At 41.3% G+C, this 16,999-nt stretch overlaps 1 protein-coding gene across 7 annotated transcripts in view; it reads right to left on the reverse strand.

The window, feature by feature from the left end:
* The window catches only part of LOC137301818 (WD repeat-containing protein 72-like), a 211,509-nt gene that overhangs the window by 169,430 nt on the left and 25,080 nt on the right, over window positions 1–16,999 (reverse strand). For 5 of the 7 annotated variants that reach the window (XM_067971464.1, XM_067971463.1, XM_067971466.1 and 2 more), the window contains exons 2-4: window positions 8,574–8,739; window positions 7,166–7,266; window positions 693–771 (exon numbers count right to left, since the gene is read on the reverse strand). In XM_067971464.1, the coding sequence (XP_067827565.1) occupies window positions 693–771; window positions 7,166–7,266; window positions 8,574–8,726 (333 nt within the window). In that variant the 5' untranslated portion in view covers window positions 8,727–8,739. Of the gene's footprint in view, window positions 1–692; window positions 772–7,084; window positions 7,267–8,573; window positions 8,740–10,572; window positions 10,693–16,999 lie in introns of those variants that run through there. The other 2 variants (XM_067971461.1, XM_067971465.1) reach the window with 2 other exon arrangements.

Consider the following 16,999-nt stretch of genomic DNA (forward strand, 5'->3'; position numbering starts at 1 on the left):
ATTTCATCTGCCGTGTGTCCACCCATTCCACCAGCCTGTCTGTGTCCTCTTGAAGTCTATTAATATCCTCCTCACTGTTTACTACACTTCCAAGTTTTATGTCATCTGCAAATTTTGAAATTGTGCCCTGTCCACCCAAGTCCAAGTCATTAATATACATCAAAAAAAGCAGTGGTCCTAGTACCGACCCCTGGGGAACACCTTCCTCCAGTCCGAAAAAAGAACGTTCACCACTACTCTCTGTTTCCTGTCACATCGCCAATTTCATATCCATGCTGCCACAGCCCCTTTTATTCCATGGACTTCAATTTTGCTGATAAGCCTATAATGTGACATTTTATCAAACGCCTTTTGAAAGTCCATAAACACATCAACCGCATTGCCCTCATCAACCCTCTCTGTTACCTCATCAAAAAACTCAATCAAGTTAGTTAAATATGATTTGCCTTTAACAAATCCAATTTGCCTTTAAAAGGAACCTGGTGTTCTTTAAGAGTTGCAATGGTTTGTTTTCATAGAATGCTGAAGTAAATGCTTTTGAAATGAGTGGAATTATTTCAGTAACAGCAATCTTTTGAAAACTCTTAAGATCATAGTCTTCAGTTCCATCCTTTCAAATTTCAATGCATGACAGTGCACGCAACCGAATGGATCAAATGTAGAAGCATCACATCAAAAGCCAGAGTACTTACGTAGATTGCAGTGTGAGTGAAGGGCAGTTTAGTATGCTCTATGCACTGGCCACTGGTGACATTCCAAAGGCACATCTCCCTGCAAAGTGTAACTCAAATGTTATTATTCAGCACTTCCAGTCAATTGACTGAAATAATTTTATAGTACCAAGATTTTCTTTAGTGCCGCAGTTAAATATGGTCAAACCATTTAAGTCGTTTTTTTCGTTATAGATTACTGAGCAAGACGCTGTTGTGCCCATTACTTAAAGGAATGACATATCTGTTCCTTTCTGTCAGAGTAATTATACCCCGCTGCTCAGCTTGAAGCTTCAATTTGAAGCCTAGTTACTAACCTACATACAGCCTGCAACAAATTGCAGGTAAATTGACATTATGGCTTGTCAGTGTGTTCGATTGTCCATCATTTGTCTGAGCCACATCCAATTAACAAATAGCGCCTTTCATCCAACTTAAACTTCTTGAAAGCACCATGCATTCTGCAGACTCATATTTTTATCTTTCAACGGTCTGATTACCAGGCTTATGTTTCGCTTTACTTTTTTAAAAAAACATTGCCACCTTCTGGTAGTGTTTTGCAAAACAAGTATTTCCGAGATTAAATAAAAAGCTGCACTATATTTTAAGTATTGTAAAAGTAACATTATATAGTCCCAAAATGAGATGTGGTCTGCGTTTTATAGTGTGGTACAATGCTTCAGTTTACTCCTATACATGTAAGTTAGATAGCGGAGGTGGGAATTTTTGAGTAGGGCAAGTTGTATTGATGATGTTTTAAAGTCAATCTTCATTTGTCTACTCCATTTGTTCAATCAAGTGAAGTTTTTTTGCAGAGTTCAACACTAACAAGTATCTTCATGCCATAGGCACATGGGCACCGTTGGTGGGCACCTGGGGCAGCACTTGCCCAACAGGTAAACCTCTCCCTCACCACTCCAGCTAATATACCCCTTACTGCAAGTGTACCACCCTATTAAATATCACCTCTTCCTCTCACTCTTACTTTGAGTGTGTCTAAAGGATTTCTAATGATAAACAGATTGTTCCAGCCACCCTCAAGCTCCAAAGCTGGGTATATTCCATAGCGAGGTCATGGAGGCCCATTACACGATGGGACCATGTCCACATAGAATGAAATGGGAAGGATATCAGATGTAATCACAAGATGGATAAAGCAGGTGGAAAGATAAAACAGTAATAAGTTGATACTATTGTCTCTTGTTTATTTTCAATAAATTAACTCACAAGGTTCAAATATCTATTGTCCTACCACTTATGTGTACATAGATTCCACCAAGAAGATGGAGCTGTAAGAGACTGCACTTGAATTCTGGGATTCAAATAACTGGGGCCAATATTCAGCATGTATAAGGCAGGTAAATTAAAACTTGTTGGGTTTCTCCTCATTCGTGCTCACAAGTTTCACATGGACCAACAGATGGTAGAAGCCAAGGGGCCAAAGTGCAAGAAAATGAAACATTTCAAAACCGACGTAGGCGCCCATAGACATGCAATTTTCCTCACATATGCCATTTTAAAGGAAAAATATTATGTTGCATGCAGTGCCTCATGTTCACTAAGGCATCCAGCAAATCTTAGATACTGCATGTTTGTGATTGAGGGCCACTGGGCACAGACTATAACTCAAAAGATGGGCAACCAGTCAGAATAATACAAAAAGGCCCTCTTTTGTTTCTCCACTGGCCCAAAGGGAAAAGGATTTGGGAGTGATCATTGATCATACACTGACTGCATCTGCTCAGTGTGAAACAGTTATGAATAAGGCAAATCGGGTACTGGGTTATATCTGGAGGGCACTGTATTACAAATAAGAGCAATACCGATATTGTACAGGTCAATGGTGAGGCCAATTCTGGGATATGACTTGCATTATTCGTCATGCTACCTCAAAAGGGATATAGATGCATAAGGGTTCAGATGATTCACCAGGATGATTGCAGGCCTTGAGAGACTGATGTATGAAGAAACATTTGCAACTAACTTTTGCTGGAGAAAAGACTGATGTGAGACATGATACAGGTCTTTAAAATGATGAGAAGTTATAGATAAGTTTCAAAAACTATTTAAATTAGACAGAAATCAAAGACACAAGCACAAAATTCACAAGCCTTGAGTAAGGTTAGAGATTAGTAAAAAAATAAATCTGCTTCTCCTCCCCATAGAAACTAACACCCAGAAAAGGTAGTTGACACCTTTGAGAGAGAGTTTGACCAATATCTGTTAAGAAGGGAGCTTGGAAGATTATAGAGATATTAACAATATCTCTTTATCTTAATAATAAAAGTGCTGGTCTTTAAAGTACTGCAAAGCATAGATAGTGTAGATATAAGCATCAATTTAACTTGCACTATACAAGACTAGAAACTAGAAGGAAAAATCCATTTCCCCTCACAGATTGGTAGATATATAAAACAGACTCCCAACAAAAGCAAACAATACAGCCTCGATTAATGCCTTCAAAAATAAAAGAGCAGAATAAATATCTGGCTGGGAAAGAGATTGAACAGTTTGGAGATAATTATCGGCAGAGATGATCAAATATTCCATGGAACACAATGCCACAGTAATCTGTGGAAAGTAACAAACTAGGCTCGAATAATGGAGGTGTAGATGCAGATAAATGTTTGACTATCTTGAGAGTCAGGAAAACGTGTTGCAGAACTTTCTCTCAAGTCAAAGTGGAACCCATAGTAGGGCAGACGTTACAACCTGTGGAAGAGGGTTTATTAATGTATTAAACTGCACAGAAGAAAGAATGCTCCTTTCTAGTTATTCTAGGAGCATGGAAATGTCACCAGTGGAAACCAACAGGTCTGGGTTTAAAATTGTGTAAATTATAATTTAGGGGCCAAGGGATCAGGAAAAAATAATGCAGAACTTTCCCTCAGGTCAAAGTGGGATAGAAACCATAAAAGGGCAAACTGTACACGGCCTGTAGAAGAAGCCAGCTCGATGGACTTTTCTTATTCCATGCTTTGCCTTGTGGGATTACAAAAGTTGGGCAAACAGACGAACCTTGTTAAGGCCAAATTCTATGTGGTCCATTGAAACAATGAACTTGATAGAAATCTGCTGATGACACCAAATTCAGGGATATGGAAAATTGTGACAAACTGTGAAAGACTGCAGGAGGACATAGATAAGCTGATAGGATGGGCAGAAAGGAGCCAGATGCATTTCAATGCAAATAAACATGAGATAATACATTTTGGAATTATAAATAGTGAGAAGAAGTGCACTTTGAAAGACAAGGACCTGGAATTCGGTGCAATGATGACCTTGGTTAGACTGTTGTGCTCCCCAATCCTCCAGTGGTGAACTAATGCCACAATTTACTGGAGAACTGAGTAGAATACATTGCAGCAAGCATCGCTGTGAGTCAGAGGTGGTGCAGCCAATGTCTGAATCAAATCCAAGGTGCCGTGGATTGTGTCCGTTTTTGTAAATAGTCATTTCGGGAAACTGGCATTTAGCAATATCTAAGAAGTTTTTCTCCTAGCTACACACGTACATCAAATCTAAAAGGAAACAGTAGTATAAATGCAGGAATTGCTGTCATTCTCACCTGTAAATGTTTTACGTGGCACCAAGAGGATTTTCACATTATAAATTATTTTAATTGTTAAGACAATATCCACTCGGCTCCCTTTTGCTGATACGACGTGACATTCTGATGCCATAAAATCCACTTGCTTAACGAGGCTTAAATTTTAACTAGAAAATGCTCGACTGATCGACAGTGAGAACAGTCTCTGTGAAATGTGACCAGCTGCTTGTGGTTGTCAACATTCCTACTACTGATAAAAGCTCTTTTTCAATTCTCCATATATTGCCGACGTTTAGTCACAATTGAGAAAGCGCCAAAAACATTCCAAACTGGACAAACCCAAAAAGGTGAAAGCAGCTAACTTCAGTTTCTAATTGCACCTGATGTACTGAGGGTATGTTTACTGAGGGTATGTTTTTTTCATGTTCTTCTGATGTATAATTTAACTCTTGTCTACACTATTACTTAGTGATTTTAAATACATGTGGGGTTGTCGATTATAAAATTTATAATTACAAACAACGACTTGCATTTAGTTAGCGCCTTATGGAGCCTCTCAGAAATGCCTCGTAGCACTTTGAATTTGATTTATGAGAATGGGTCAGGGGATTCTCTTCGGATTGATCTTGTGTGCACTTAGTGTGGATAATGTGGCATCAGAAGCAACAATCGTGAAAAAAACACATAAATCAGGCCGCTGCCATGTCTTGGGCGCCATTATTTTTCAGTCTAAGTGGCAGTGGCGTGAACACTGGCTTAAATGCAGCAAATTCGCCATCGCCATTGATTTTAATGGGGGTAGGGGCGGAGTTATGATAAACAGCTGTTCACTTTTGTCAGCGAGGGTCTCGGTGGAGCAGTGCAAAAGTCCCAGCAAATTATGGTGTGGCGTATGTAATGGTATAGTCACTCAAGCTATAATTTTCTGGAATTTCTGCACCATAATAATGGTGCACACTGCAGATACGCAAATTACTCAGCAAATTCAGGCCCAAAATTTTAAGTGGAAAAGAGGGACTTTAGTGTGCGGATACATAGAGCAATGAAGCTAGCAGCGCAAGTGCATAAGGCCATAAAAAAGACAAATGGCATCCATGGTTTTGTATTTAGAGGCATAGAAAACAAAAGCAAAGCAGTAATAGTGAACTTATACAAGGCCTAAGCTGGAATATTGTGTGTAGTTTTGTGCATTCCATTACAGGAAGATATAAATGCAATGGAAAAGGTACAGTGTAGATTCACTTGGAATGAAGGGTTACAGTTATGAAGAGAGATTGGGAAGTTAGGACTATTTTTCACTGGAGCTGAAGTTATGGGGTGGCCTTCAAGGTAGGGAAGGATGACAGCATAAATTGTAACTAAAATGTTTCCACTGTTCAGTGAGAAGGAAACCAGTGGACTTGAGTTAAAGATAATCACAAAAAGAATTGAAGCGGATGTTAGAAAAATTTCTTTACACAGAAGTTGGTTAGAATATGGAATTCTCTGTCACAAGCTCTTATTGAAGTTGGGTCCACAAATTCTTTTAAAAGAGAATTGGGGAAATATTACAGAGTATGGGGAGTGAGTGTGAAAGTAGGATTAGACTAGGTGACTCGTGGGAAAAAAACTTGATGGGCTCTTTATATAGAAGTTACAACATGGAAACAGGCCCTTCGGCCCAACATGTCCATGTCGCCCAGTTTATACCACTAAGCTAGTCCCAATTGCCTGCACTTGGCCCATATCCCTCTATACCCATCTTACCCATGTAACTGTCCAAATGCTTTTTAAAAGACAAAATTGTACCCGCCTCTACTACTGCCTCTGGCAGCTCGTTCCAGACACTCACCACCCTTTGAGTGAAAAAATTGCCCCTCTGGACCCTTTTGTATCTCTCCCCTCTCACCTTAAATCTATGCCCCCTCGTTATAGACTCCCCTACCTTTGGGAAAAGATTTTGACTATCGACTATCGACCTTATCTATGCCCCTCATTATTTTATAGACTTCTATAAGATCACCCCTGTCTGCGTTGTGACATTCTAAGATAGTTTGTTTTTTATTCCATGCTTTGTTTTTATCTGTGCCAGACTGTGTAAGAGTGGAACCTGCCAACAAAGGTGAAGCCAAAACACTATGTGGTTAAAGTTTCTCTCTAAAAATGTGAATTTAACTTCCTCACAGTGACAAACTCAACAAATCTATTTTATTAGTACTCACTGATTAAGTAGAAATGGTCAAAAAACATTCAGACATTTTTTCCTAACATACATTCATTTCCTTTCATTTTCATATATTCTGCTCCCAGAAGAACTGGTGTTACTACAGTACCCAGTCACATGATCTACACCTTCTGGTTCATCAATCCTATCATTTATATCCTTCACCTCTGTGCAGAAGCTCAATGCCAGCAAGTAACACAGACCCAAACCACCACTAAGAAGCTATCAATATGAAATTGTACATATGTTCTATAAAAATGTTTACAAATACAAGGTAGTGACTGAATCTTGGAGTTCAGCATCATGAAAATTCCCAACTGAATTGCTGGTTTGTTTCCCCCTGCTAGGTATCTACAATCCTACATGCAACTGTTTTTTGTAACATGACATGGTGACCAGAGCTATGAGACTCAGAGCACAACCTGTGGCAGCTTAGAGTGATGAGATATGGGTTCATGTTCTCAATACCCCACTGTGCTGAGTTCCCAATTTCAGCCATGTGGGAACATGGCAAGCAGAGGCCAGATGCTAACACACAGGAAGGGAGGAGGGTCAGAGTGAAGGAAGGCCACATCTGTGTCAGATAGGAGCAGTTTTGGTAGAAGCTTGGGAAAAGCTCACCTGCTCTCTTGGTCACATTTGGTGCAAGGCTTGGATTCCACACACACAGGTCGAAGAATCCATTTAGTCAGGAAGACTCACCCATTTTCAGCTGCGCTGACAACATAAGGTTGTTTCTCACTTGCTTTTCCAAGGGAAGTGATGGAAGAAGTGTGACCGAACAGGAAGATTCTTGGTAGAGTCTAGGGGAATACAAAGCAGCACTCATACACATGTATGAAACAAACTCAAAAAACAGGTTTTCTACAATTATACTTTTTAACTCATCAAGTTTGGAAACAAAGATTTAGATTTCAAAGCAAAAATGATATTGGCTGAGATTTTTAACGAGTGACAGTCACCAGCAAAACTTTATTAACATTTTCAATCTGGTGAAAATGTCTCCCTTTCATTAGCACCAATTGCAGGGCTCAGGGTTAGGGAAAGGCCTCTTTGAAAAGGGATGGGATTTAGCTGGAGAATGAACAGCGTAACTTTTGAGGCACCTTTCATGACCACAGAGACCTTGTGATATTCTCCGACTCTCTTGCCCAGAGGTGAATGATAACATTGAAATGGATGGCACGTGATCTCAAAATGATTTAGGTGACCAACTCTGATCAAGCAGCAGCTGCAAAAACAGGATGGCTGTAGTGTCACACCCATTATTATAAGTGTATCATGATTTTTAAATACATGTGTCAGTCTTTTATCATCACAGCAAAATTGCTGTCACCTACCATTTTTATCAACAAAAAAAGAACTATGTCATTAACCTAATTTGTTTAAACAAAAACAGTCCATGACATCACATAATGGCCACAGAGTGTTCCAAAGCAAACTATTAAAGAGCCAGTAACATGGTATCTCCCATCTGAAGTGATGATTCAGGAGATGATATTGCTCTGAGCGATCTTTGTAATGATGGTGTTCCTGTGTTCATATAAAATTCCTCTATTTTAACACATTTATTAAACCATTTATTTAACATATTCATTATAAATATCACAGTTCAATGTCACCTTCTTTATGATTAAGTCCGATGGTAAATAGAAGAGACCTCAAAATGAATATTTGTTTTTTTATCTTTTTGCAAAGGGGCATGTTACTGCACTGCTTGTATCAATTTCCCACATTGATTCCTGGTCAGCCACAATATTTGCATGACAATTCAGTCAGGCCAAGAAAGTGTGGCTTCAGGTCATTTATAATTAGTCTGCTGTGTTGTGTATGTACAGAGAAAGATGTCTAGCTTTATAAAACACTTCAATATAAATGTAACCTTCTGTTGCCATAAACACTAAATTATAAGGTTGAACACAGATCTTTTTATGCTTAATATTTTTTTTTTAATTGCAAATATAAAATACAAAGCCATTCATCTCTCTCTCTCTCTCTCTGTTGTATTGGACCACAGTGTAAAATCAAATTTTTTTCAGGAAGCTTGTACTTTAATGAATGGAAGAAAGGAACAAACACTTTTTTGCGAATTATTATGCAAACTACTAACCTTGAAATCAGGTGACAGATTCCAAAGGCAAATTTGTCCCTCTCGACTTCCTGTCACTATAGTCCGCTGGTCATCAGTTAACATTAGAGCACAGATTGAATGAGATGGTGCTTTCCTTCCCCACACTGCTATTGGCTGGACAATGCTCTTCATGATGATCAAAGCCCTGAAAATGGTAAGAACGCGGATTTAAAATTCTGTAGATGCAATTTCACATCTGATATATGTCTTCATTAATTATTGTATTAAGTATCTAAATTTCCTGTCTTTGGCTTTATCCTTTCCTCATGTGAAAAACTGAAAATGTCACACTATACAAAATGGAAAGGACATCTTAGTTTTTATGAATTCACTTAAAATTGTATTATCGACAAAAAGTGACTTCATCCCTTTGTGAAGTGCTGATTTGTAAGCAAGAAGGTGATAAAACCATGTTAAAGGCTCGTTAACCTCATGAATACCAGGAATGTGTTCGTGGAACCTTTCTGCCACTGGTGCTTTTCATTCTAGTCTGACAGTTTTCAAACAAAGGTGCAACTGTCCAGCTTTCCTCTGCTTGTAAAGGCATAACATCTTTTCCTTACCATTTAAGCTGTCATTATAAACCAGCGAGCTTAATTCAACAATTTCTCTTGAACTGTACACACTCAAGAAAATATATTTCCAAAACTTAAAGGGTCACACTGTCTGAGGGTGGCTGGCTGTTGTTGGAATAATACACATGCTTCCACACACAAGCCCCACCTGCCTCTAGGGAGTTGCAGCTTTATATGAAATATTGGTGTATTTTATTGCAGGACAAACCTACACCTACATTCGCAGCATTAAAAACATATCTGTGACATACTACACTAGGGCACTAGGGAGTACACACACAGTAAATCACTCCGTTAGTAACGTAAATAGTCATTGCCTTCTACAATATATCGTACAAAGGCACTGACTTGCACAGTGGAACACTGTAACAAGTAATGTCATGCAATGTAATCGCTCATCGTGATTCAGTTGTGTGTTCACCAAACATTCATATATTTCTGCCGAAACTTTAACTTGGTTGCAACCAAACATGCACCAAGCTGCTCAAATCTGACAAAAACAACTTTGCTGACCAAATGAAGAGAGGGCCATCTGAACTAAAAAGGGACAAACTTGTGAATCAAGTACCCACTCACTTAAATGAATGAAGCTTCAGTGTGTGAATATTTATTTCACTTTAGAAGTCACGACCAGTCTCTCAGCAGCATAACCACATTGGGCAAACGGAACAGTCTGGTGCAACTTTCCTGATTCTAAGAAAGAGTAGTTACCAGCTGAAGCTGAACATTTTCTGAATCATGTACTGCCATTGTGTTTCCTGTGCATATACCACAAGCAGCAGAATGGGTGCAGGATCAATTGGGGCATTATGACATAGTAGAAGATCATCTGGCATAGGCTACAGAAAGGGAGTGCAGAGAGAATAGTAGCTTTGGGATAGTGTCTACTAGCTAATCCAACTGAGAAGTTTCTGCTCAAGGCAAAGATACATGGAGCTCATGAAGAAGCACAACCTGATGAGACTTAGGCTGAGTGAAGAAGATAATGAGTTGTACACTTGATATGGGAAGCTCTGCAGCAGAATATTAAGGGTTTTTAAAGATTTCTACCTCTTACTTTCCTCATACTCAGTGTCAAATAGCATTCATGTAAGCTGCACATGCCCAATACTGGGTCAAATCAAATACTTGTCAGTGATTTCAGCTTATTGGATATATTAAATGGTTCCAAGTGATCTCCTTGAATTTGAAAAGTGGTAGAATAAACACTACAGGACTGGTTTAGGCCATAAGCTACAGGCTGGATTTATTATAGATAAGTAAACACTCGGAAAGCCAAATAGAGGATTACAGTAATATACAGGGCCCAACTATTTCTTCTCAGAATATAGAAAACAACAAATTATCACATTATCTGCATTAAAGCTCACAGTAAAATTGGATCTGAAACAAAGGTCTCTGACCATGGCGTTAGCTGGGGGGGTCATTGTTGACTTTCTTCAGAACCTCCTGCCGCTCCTTCTCATTCTTTAATGGCTTCAGAAGGATTGCTGAGTTGGGGCAAGTTCGTCTGATAAAAGCTCCTTTGAAGTTCAACCAAAAACAAAGGAAATCAAATATAGACTTCTCATGCTTACATCAGGTTAACAACCACCTGCAGGATGTCAAAGCCAAATAGTGCTGAGTTGCCTAGAAATTGTTGCTGAGGTAATACCTCAGGATGTTGCCCAACTTTAATAGTCTTCATGTGAACGAACAGCTAACGGGAAATGCATGCAAACGCACCTGATCAAAAAGCCAAGATGGGGCACCACCTACATAATGGCTACTGGAACAATCCATTTGTCATATAATTGTGAAAGCTCTTTGAAATCAATGAACAAAATAAACAGGTAAACAAGGATGCAAAGAAATCAATGGCTTTGTTACAAACGAGATGGAAGTTCTAGAGAGGCTAAATCAGGCTCAAAACAAAGAAATCCCCAAAGATAGATGATATTTATCCCAGAGTGCTGAAAAAGACTAGGGAAGAAATTTGAGAAGTACTGACAGTCATTATGAGGGAGTCTTCGGACACTGGGGAAAGGGGGTACCAGTAAACTGCAAACAGGGTAATGAGGTGCCTGTATTCAAAAAAAGATGACAAAACAGAAAAAGGCAACCACAGGCCCATTAGTCATACTTCCATTTGATAGCCTCAGTCTGCAGGACGATATAGATGGGTTGGTCAGATGGGCGGAACAGTGGCAAATGGAATTTAACCCGGAAAAGTGCGAGGTGATGCACTTTGGAGGGACTAACAAGGCAAGGGAATACACAATGAATGGGAGGACCCTAGGCAAGACAGAGGGTCAGAGGGATCTTGGTGTGCAAGTTCACAGATCCCTGAAGGCGGCGGAACAGGTAGATAAGGTGGTAAAGAAGGCATATGGGATACTTGCCTTTATTAGCCGAGGCATAGAATATAAGAGCAAGGAGGTTATGATGAAGCTGTATAAAACACTGGTTAGGCCACAGCTGGAGTACTGTGTGCAGTTCTGGTCGGCACACTACAGGAAGGATGTGATCGCTTTGGAGAGGGTGCAGAGGAGATTCACCAGGATGTTACCAGGGCTGGAGCGCTTCAGCTATGAAGAGAGACTGGGAAGATTGGGTTTGTTTTCCTTGGAGCAGAGGAGGCTGAGGGGGGACATGATTGAGGTGTACAAAATTATGAGGGCACAGATAGGATGGATACTAAGGAGCTTTTTCCCTTCGTTGAGGGTTCTATAACAAGGGGACATAGATTCAAGGTAAAAGGCGGGAGGTTTAGAGGGGATTTGAGAAAGAACTTTTTCACCCAGAGGGTGGTTGGAGTCTGGAACTCACTGCCTGAAAGGGTTGTGGAGGCAGGAACCCTCACAACATTCAAGAAGCATTTGGATGAGCACTTGAAATGCCATAGCATACAAGGCTACGGACCAAATGCTGGAATATGGGATTAGAGTAGACAGGGCTGATGGCCGGCGCGGACACGATGGGCCGAAGGGCCTCTATCCGTGCTGTATAACTCTATGACTCTATGACTCTAAATGGAATTGAATGCCAGGGGTAGACTTGAGGATCAATTGTACAACAATAACAGAGTTAACAGGAGTCAGCACAGATTCAGAAGGGGAAGATCCTGTCTGACCACAATCCTTAACATCTTTGAGGACACAACAACACAAGTGGATTGTGGTAAGTCCAATGACGTAGTGCATCTTGACTTCCAAAAGTCAAAGTTCCACACGATAGGCTATTAATTAAGTTAAAACCTGGGGGGGGGGGGCGGTGGGTTCAGGGTAAATCCTGGGAATGGATAAGAAACTAGTTGAAGGGTAGGAAACAACGAGTACTCGTTAGAGGAATTATGGAAGGAGGGGAGTGGGGAGTACCAAGTAGTGTGCCTCAGACCTCACTGCTAGGACCACTACAGTTTCTAATTTACATAAATGACCTGGATTTAGAAACTCAAATACAATGTGGTCAAATTTGCAGATGATACCAAATGAGTAGAATCAGAAGGTACTAAAAAGACGGAGACAGAAATGGAAAGGAGAAGTTTATGTCGGGATTTTCAAAGGACCCTTCCAGCCAGGAGAGGAGAGGAGACTTTCATCCTATCAATTTGGGCAGATTTGAACCCAAGCCTGGAGATGAAAGGCCAATATCGAATCCATTGCAGGACCTTTAATCTAATTCCCTCTTAAATATCAACTTCAATAGCCCCATTTGGTAATATATTTTAACAATCTTTTGTATGGGAAAAAAAAACAAATCTAACCTCCCCATTTACATTTCTAGCACTAAATCATCAACCAGTGAAAATAAATTTTCATTGTTTACCCTCTCAAACCCTTTCATAATTTTGAACACTTATTGTGCCTCCCTTGAATTATCTCTGCTACAGCCCTAGTTTTCAAGTCTCTCATCTTAACCATACTCTCTCAACTCTGGTGTCATCCTGGGAAATCTATGTCCCAGCTCTAGCTCTAATATCCTCTCCATAATAACCCAAAACTGCAAAGGGTAATCCAACCTAAGACACTAGAATTTGGGTTGTGCCCCATGAGGATGCCTTGAAGTGTTTCAAATCCAATGAATTACTTTTGAAGTGAAGTGTGGGCAAATGCAGCAGGCAAAATGCACACAGCAAGATCCCACAAACAGCAAATAAGCTTAATGACCAATTTATGAGCTGGGGCTGGGAGTTGCAGTGGGAGTAGTACATAGTCAGGTGGGGAAGGGCTTGTGACAAAGAGCTAGAGAAGCATTGGAAACAGGAATAGAATAATTCTGGAGCTCCCAAGCCACAGACTGGCCTCAGAGAAAACATATTCCAGAAATTCAGAATACTGTAGCGGTAAGAGTGCGAGCAAGAATAAAAATTGTATTCAAAAAGTAATTTTATGGATTTGTTACGTTACTAATCTTAGTTTTGAAATTTTTGGTTTTGATTCCAGCTTACTGCCGTTCAGCTCTGATAGATTCCTACACATTTCTTCTTTTAAATACAAGGATATATCAGCTGCCAGTGTGACAGAAAATTTCCCTCGTATTTTGCTTATGATTAAGTACAACATAGGAAGTAGGACATGATGGACTGGAAATGCACACTAAACATAGTTCTTTAATTATCAGTGGATCTCCTGTTGTGTTGCCCATGGTAGTCAGAGGATATGCTTCCTAGGTGGCACTGGAGGACACTGTCACCAGTCTCTGGCATGTATCGCTATGTGGCAGACTCTGTTGCTAGTGTCTGCGAAAGGTGATGGCAGGTGGCATTGTAGATAGATTTGATCAGGCTGTGCTGGGGATCACTGATGCCCGAGTCTTTGGTAGGCACTACAAGGGAGGTGTAGAGTTAGTCTGGGCTCGAAGGAGACATTGGAGTCTGTTTTAGATGGAGGTAGAGAGTGCTGCTGCTGGAGTCTGTGAGCACGAGGCACAAGGTTGCCACAAGCAGCGACACGGGTTGTTGGTGGTGCCAGGAGCTGTCGCTGCCACCAGTATTGAATGCTGAGCTCAGTTTGTTTTCGTTGATGGAACAGATGGGTAAATTTTTTCTGGGGTTTGGTTACGGATCAGGCAGAGTGCCTTCTTTTGCTGCAGTGTGCAGCTAACCTAGTTACGTGGATGCAAGGTCAATATCCATGATCCAAGATCAGTTGCTGCCCCATTGTGTGACTGTGCCCACCCAAGAACTACACTAGCACCCCTCTCACATGAGGATCTTCTCACTGGCCTCTCAGACCATGTTACTGTAGTTATGTGGTGTTGCATGAGTTGTGGTTGCTCCCACATCTTGATAGCTGGTGTGACTCATGTCCGTGAGGGTTGAGCACTGAGCTCATTTCTTCCTCACCCCCACAACCTCCAGCTGGGGATTTTGTTGTTGTTTCTGAGACTTGAGTGTTGGTGTGGCCATGAGTCAGACTGGCACGTATAGTGGTGGTGAACAATGTGAAACCCTGAGAGCACTGAGATTATGGGCATGATTTTATCTGGGGGGAGTGGAATTCCTGACCGTTAACCCGGAAGTATGGGTTTCCCGGACGTCCTTACGATTTTGACGTAAGGACGTCTTTTTTTTCCCCGCCCAACAGGTTGGCCTAATCAACAGGTTGGCCTCCATTGGACAGGAGAAGAGGAGGGAGAAGGACATGAACGGGTGAATGTTAGATGGGGTGGGGAGTGGCTCAGTCATCGGGAGTCATTGGTTGGGTGGGGGGGGCGGGGGGGGAGGTCGGGGCGGGCTCAGTCATTGGGTGTTCTGGGGGCTCAGTCACTGGGGGTCAGTCATCGGGGGGGGGGGTCGGAGTCGGGGGTCAACGCGGGGGTTGGAGATCGTGGGGGGGGAGGATCGGAGATCAGGAGGGTCAGAGATTGGGGGGAAGGTTGGAGATCTGGAGGGGGAGGGTCAGAGATCGGAGGGGGGAGAGTCGGAGATCGGGGTAAGAGGGTCAGAAATCAGGAGGGGATGGACGGAGATTGGAGGGGGGAGGGTCGGAGATTTGTGGGAGGAGTTGGGGGGCGGAGATTGTGGTTGGGGGGAGGGTGTCGGACACTGTGGTTGGGGGGTCAGAGACCGTGGTTAGGGAGAGGGTCAGACACCATGGTGGAGAGGTCAGAGACCGTGGCGGGGGTCAGAGACCGTGGGGGGGGGGGTGAGGGATTGTTGGGGGAGGGGGTGTCGCTGCAGGTAGGCTTGTTGGCCTAGAGGAAGCACTCCTGCTTCTCTGGACCCACAAGTTGTGCTATATGGGCACTTACCTGCAGTTTCGGGTCTTCTCGCCTCCTCTCACGTGGCGTGACGTAAAAGGCCCGGGAATCCCGGCCCCCAGAGGTTAAAAAAAAAATTCTGTCAAAATGGACCAGCAGCTTCCTTGAGAGCTTTTACTGACTGACCCACCTCCTGAGAGCAGGTTGGTTGCCTGCCCCTCGTCCCACCTCTGTGAAAACCAGAAGTGGGTGGGATGGAGGCGGGTTTTAGATTTTAAAAATATTTTACCATCCCTTCACCCCCAACCCAGCCATTCTTCCCAATTAAAATCATGCCCTATGAATCTAATGTTCGTGATTGTAATTTTTTTTTAAATGAAAGAATTATTATTATAAAGTTGATTATATAAAAGTCATTCTACAATATGCATCAATTGAAATATATACATTAACCAAAAATACTTATGATTCTTGCTTGCTAGTGTTCAGTTCTAATGTATTTGAAGATTTGCTATGAGCTAGAATGATACAGCACAGGAGGCCATTCGACCCATCATGCCTGTGCTGGAGTTAGCTGCAAGAAATGTACTTATGAGAAATAAATTGCAGATTATTGAAAGTGCGACAGATTATTATAACAGATTTGACAGGTTGAGCAGCCCTTTCTTATTCCATGGTTTCATGTTCTTAGATAAAAAGACAAGGTGGCAGCTGCTAAAACACAATGTCAGTGCTGACTTTATAAATCATTTGAGCTTTTATGTCCTCTGAGCCCTTGTATTGTTAAAGCTCAGTATCAAACTCCAAACCAACCATTGTTGTATTTGAAGCTCGCTCCCACATACTTGCTGGTTTATTTAGTACTCAATATAACTTTTAATAAGGGTTCTTTCAAAAAATGAAAGCTCTTTTCTGTAGGCTTGTGATGGGGAGGCAATATGCTTAGTGTCTTTACATAATATAAAAAGAAAGAAAAAGACTTGCATTTATACAGCAATCTCAGGATGTCCCAAAGCACTTTACAGTCAATGAAATACTTTTTTGCAGCATAGTCACAGCTGTAATGTAGGCAACGCGTCAGTCAATTTGCGCACAGCAAGGTCTCACAAATAGCAATATGATAATGACTGGATAATCTGTTTTAGTGATGTTGGTTGAGGGATAAATATTGGCCAGGACACCGGGGATAACTCCCCTGCTCTTCTTTGAAATAGTGTCATGGGATCTTTTATGTCCACCTGCGAGGGCAGACAGATCAGTAATTAGTTCCTGGGGTTTGGTTACAGATCAGCCAGAGCACCTTCTTTTGCTGCAGGTGGGCAGCCAACCTAATCACCTGGTATGCAAGATCAAATCTATAGATTGGACTGGAAAGCTGCCCCATTGTGTGACCGTCCCCAGTTTAACGTCTCATCCGAAAGGTGGCACCTCCGACAGCGCAGCGATCCCTCAGTATTGCACTGGTGTGTCAGCCTAGGTTTTGCGCTAATTCAAAGTTGCTTTTGGCTGAGAAAAATTCAATTTATCCAGTAATCCCGATTAAGCGATTTAAATTATGTATCGCAGGGCCAGTTTTGGGAAAAAAATAAATCAAATTAATGCACAATTAACATTAAGAGTAGATTGTACAATGACAGGAGTTTGCAA

This window comes from Heptranchias perlo, chromosome 34, assembly GCF_035084215.1.
Source record: "Heptranchias perlo isolate sHepPer1 chromosome 34, sHepPer1.hap1, whole genome shotgun sequence".
Classification (NCBI taxonomy): Eukaryota; Metazoa; Chordata; class Chondrichthyes; order Hexanchiformes; family Hexanchidae; genus Heptranchias; species Heptranchias perlo.